Raw genomic sequence first — 4,404 nt, 5'->3', positions numbered from 1 at the left:
TACGCGGGCAGCTAAGGAAGCGTATCATGCACGTTTCACCAAACCCTCACCCCTCTCTCTCTCTCTCTCTCTCTCAACATGATGTAATAAGAGCTGACGTGGACTGTCTTGACTTTCAAAAAAAGAGCAAATTTCGCGTGGGCGATGTTTTGGTCAGAAATGTGAGCACCCACCACTTTTTTTTTTTTTCAAAGAAAGGCCATACTACCATTTACTCGAACAGTCTAAAGCGAGAGGGTGTTGCGTGTGCAGCCCCGGCCCAACCTGCCCGCGTGTCAAGCACAAGGTAGTTCTCGTAGCCCTCCCCTTTGTTCTATAAATATCGTAACACATCTCTTCTCATGAGAGAGAGAGAGAGAGAGGCAGCATAACGGTGCAACTTTTACAAATTAACCTTGCGATCTACACATCTCCAATGGCTGCCTCTCCCCTCAGCGGAGGTCACTGTAAACAGCCCCACGGCGGCGACGACATTCTCTCTGACGTTGCAATCGCAGCCAACGGCATCCTCTTCCCTCAGTTCTGCTGTCCCTCTCCCTCCTCCCTCACCATATGGCGAAGGTCTCTGCTCTTCAATGGCAAGGGCTACACCGTCTACGATTCCGACGGGAGGGTCGTCTTCCGGGTCGATAATTACGCGTCGGAACGTCCTCGGGAGACCCTTCTCATGGACTTCTCCGGCAACGTTCTCCTCACCATCCGGCCCAGCAAGGTACGTGCTGCACCAACTCACTCTCGTCTACCATAAGCTTTCCTTGATACTTTAGATGATCATCTGCTTTGCTACTGTTCCTGATCAATCAATTACCTACCACCCTTCTGATTCTACTCGAAGTTGGTGTTGTTGAAGTCAAGCATGGTGCTATCAATTCTTAAAAGTAAAGAGAGAGAGAGAGAGAGAGAGAGAGAGAGAGAGAGAGAGAGAGAGAGCTTGATTGATTAAGATACTTTAGAGGATCCAGCATGGTAGTCCTCATACTGTCTTTTAAATTCAAAATCCGCCATCTCTTTCTTTGGTAGTGGACCATGTATCATATTATCGTACATGACTACGTCTGCGCAGCATGGTAATAACGTGCTTGATCTGAGCAGTACCCCCACGCTTTTATTTATTGGATTATCGTGCTTGACTAGTTCTATATGATTTTAGCTCAATTGTAAGAGCTATAGCCGTACCGTATCGGTCTATTGCTAGTTAGTAGTCTTGTCTATGAAGCCCGTGATGAGGTTAAAATCAAAACCCGTGCAGGGATGGAGGCCGGGATAGAGGGCAGGATTTTGAGACAGGGCGGGGTTGAAGTCCTTGTCCCCTAACCCCACCTCGGTCCACTGCCATCCCTAGAAACTAAGACCTGACAGGCACTTTTTTTTTTTAGATTATCAAACTAGGGATGGTCAGACCCAATTAATGTTGTCTGTAATAGTGTGAATCGGATTGTATCAGGATTCATATGTATAGGCAGAAAATCGATATTAACCAGAATCAGCTATTTTTAATAAATGTAAAAAATGCTTAAAACATTTTTTAAATATTATTTAAATGATTTTAACAGGTGTCACATTCAGATTGAAACAATATTTTTTAATTATTTTTACCTGATTCAGAACGATTCACTTGAGAACCGGCATCGGCCGATTCATCTGAATCGTTTGCGAAACGGCACTCTTTGCTATAACAGAAAATCCTTTTAAAACATTCCTTGTATCAACCATCGATTGATTCTTTGATTAGAAGATCACTTTTGTCGATTGAAATAATTTCTTATTCAACTATTCATACCTATCACCACCATGTGTTCCTAAAACTAGAATTTTTCAAAATGACACTTAAATTATCACGATAATCAAAAAACACCCTTAAGTTTTTTAAATTGTTAAATATTACAATTAGGTTGTGTCGTGGTTAATTAAAAAAAAAGTTTCCTTCTGTCAAGGCGTGTTTGATTGTTTATTCTCAAAAAAGTATTTTCAAGAAAGGACCAAACTTCTTTGTAATGATAAGGACACATGCCTAAGTTCGCTTATCAAAAAGAAAAAGATTTGTGTGTATAATGAATTTTCCCTCAAAATTCTAGAGCATAGTAAATTTTCCCTCAAAACTCAACTTGGGATAATGGTAAGCTAGCTAGATTCACACTTACGCTTAGAAGAAGAGAAGGCCAACTTAAATTGAGTATAATTTTAAGTGAAGAGAATGACTTAGATGACACTATTTTTTATCACAACACCATAACTGTGAATTAGAAAATATAACAAACATAGCCAATTTATTGTTTTCTTGACAGTTTTACTCTTTGGTTTTGTCAAAAGTCATAACGCCTGATTTTTTCAGGTAACAACTTACATGGTGCCTGTTTTTTCAGGTGACAACTTAGACAAGTGGTTTGACCAAGGTGCCGAATTTTATCGATGACAAATGAATAAAATCATCAAGAAAAATAGTTGGCCAGAATTTTCATATTTTAAGTCTTGAATTCGACATGTTTGTCATATTTTTTTGGTCTCGGCCAAAACATGAAATGGTGCAAAAAAGGAGTGACATCTCCGTCTTTGTCAGTTTTAGTAGTGTTTTTAACTATTTCGAAATGATTTTTTTTTGTGCATTTTAAAAATTTCCAACGAAAAATAAAGGATTATCGGTCTTATAAAAAACTTGAGATCATATATTGGCCCTTTTTCTTTCTAAAAGAAAAGTAATAAGCAGGTATTACGCTTTATTAACTTATTAATGCACTAAATTGCACATCTTAAGCTCAGTTGCTAGCATGCATGAGTGCATCTTAGTAGTTCATCTGATCTAAAATTGATATATTGATGAAACCTGCCCATTTTGTGTTCTTATAGAAACTGAGCATCTTAGAAAGATGGGAAGCTTTCAGAGGAGATTTATTTGGATTGGCTGGCAAAGCTAAACCACTGTTTACAGCCACCAAGGGTCTTGTTGGGAACTCAAGGTATAAGATCACAGTGAGTGGCACCCAAATGGACTATCTTATCGCTTGCACTCCTGGCCAAGGTTGCTACAAGATTTACCATCTAAACTCCCTCTCTTGCCCAGTAGCAGAGGTAATCAAACTTAGCATTCCTTACTACTCAATCCCATGATCTGTCTTGTATGTGGTACCATAATGAGGGTAATGGGTCAGTGCTAAATTATGTGTTAAATGAGTTTTTCGGGCTTTTTTTTATTTTATTTTTAGATTCTGGTGATCTATGTATTTGATTTTATAGGGATCGCCTCTTGAAGTGTTTGATTCCAACACATGGGTGGGTTTTTATAAAGTTTGAAAAATCAACGGCTCAAAATCTTTGTAAATTTTGGAGGCTCCAAACATCATTTTTTTTTTCATATCGAAAACACATGATCCAGGTGTGGGTTCTTAGTAAATAGATCTTGCCCAACACATTTATGGGACGGGAACCGCATAAAAAGCACGGGAGAAGCCTGAAAAACCCATTTAGCACACGGTTTAGCACCAAAAGGGTTTATCACAGACCCATTTTCCACCATAATGATACTTCTAATTTCATGCATGTGTTGTTGTTAGTGATACTATGAACCATATGTTGCACCAAAAACATATACATGTAAAATATATTTCTTATTACTTAACGAGTTAATACGAGTCGAGGTGAGCTGAATACCTGTTGTTCATATTCAGCTTGTCAAGCCTATTTTACTAGTTTGAACGAGCTCTTTACAAATCGAACATGAGCCGAGCCACAAGCGGCTCTGCTTCTTTTCCAGCCCTACTGATAGCGCGCTTATGGACATGAACGAAAAATAAATGGTTGTTTATCTTTGATTGACAGGTTAATCAGAAATGCGTCAAGATTCCAAAAGTGGCATTGGGCAAAGACGTGCTCAGTATGTGTGTGCAACCAGGAATTGATCAAGCAATTGTCATGGGGCTCGTCATCATCAATCACGCAATGAAATGATCCATATTACTTTTCTTACACTCTAATCAATCTGTTCCTCGTCAAATTCTAACAATATGTAAATGAAGTAATAAGAGTTTCATTCTTGACTTTCTTTTATGACAACAAAGACCAACCAGAGGTTGTTTGTTAATAACCGATCCTTATTGGTACTTTATTTTTTATGGGCAAATAGGATAAGGCTACTTCAGGCAAGGATTACATGACATGCATGATGACCTATTCACAGGGATTCTTAAAGTTATGCTTGTGTCCCCTTATATGCTATTAGAAGAAACATGTCCCATGTCCTTTTGGGAGTATCATTGTGACATATAGCTGACCTTTTATGATGATCTGTCGTCTGTTGTGGTATTGAAACCAGAGTGCCAAAATTTAACATCTAGATGTGACCCCTATTGATGTGGGCGCATCAAAGGACTTGGAGAGGCCTTTCAATTTTGAAAGTTACAGAATAGTTAT

The 4,404-nt window shown here is 38.8% G+C and overlaps 1 protein-coding gene across 1 annotated transcript; it reads left to right on the top strand.

Moving 5' to 3' along the window:
- Positions 1-394: 394 nt before the first annotated feature.
- On the top strand, positions 395-4,078 carry LOC149839299 (protein LURP-one-related 8-like). The gene is made up of 3 exons (XM_090004071.1): positions 395-712; positions 2,845-3,066; positions 3,814-4,078. Exons 1-3 carry the CDS (start codon positions 416-418, stop codon positions 3,940-3,942), a joined length of 648 nt encoding a protein of 215 aa, XP_089860197.1. The 5' UTR covers positions 395-415; the 3' UTR covers positions 3,943-4,078.
- Positions 4,079-4,404: the final 326 nt, after the last annotated feature.

The sequence above is a fragment of the Nuphar pumila genome, chromosome 4, assembly GCF_984573655.1.
Source record: "Nuphar pumila chromosome 4, dmNupPumi1.hap1.1, whole genome shotgun sequence".
NCBI lineage: Eukaryota > Viridiplantae > Streptophyta > Magnoliopsida > Nymphaeales > Nymphaeaceae > Nuphar > Nuphar pumila.
This window is presented reverse-complemented; position numbering and strand designations above follow the sequence as displayed.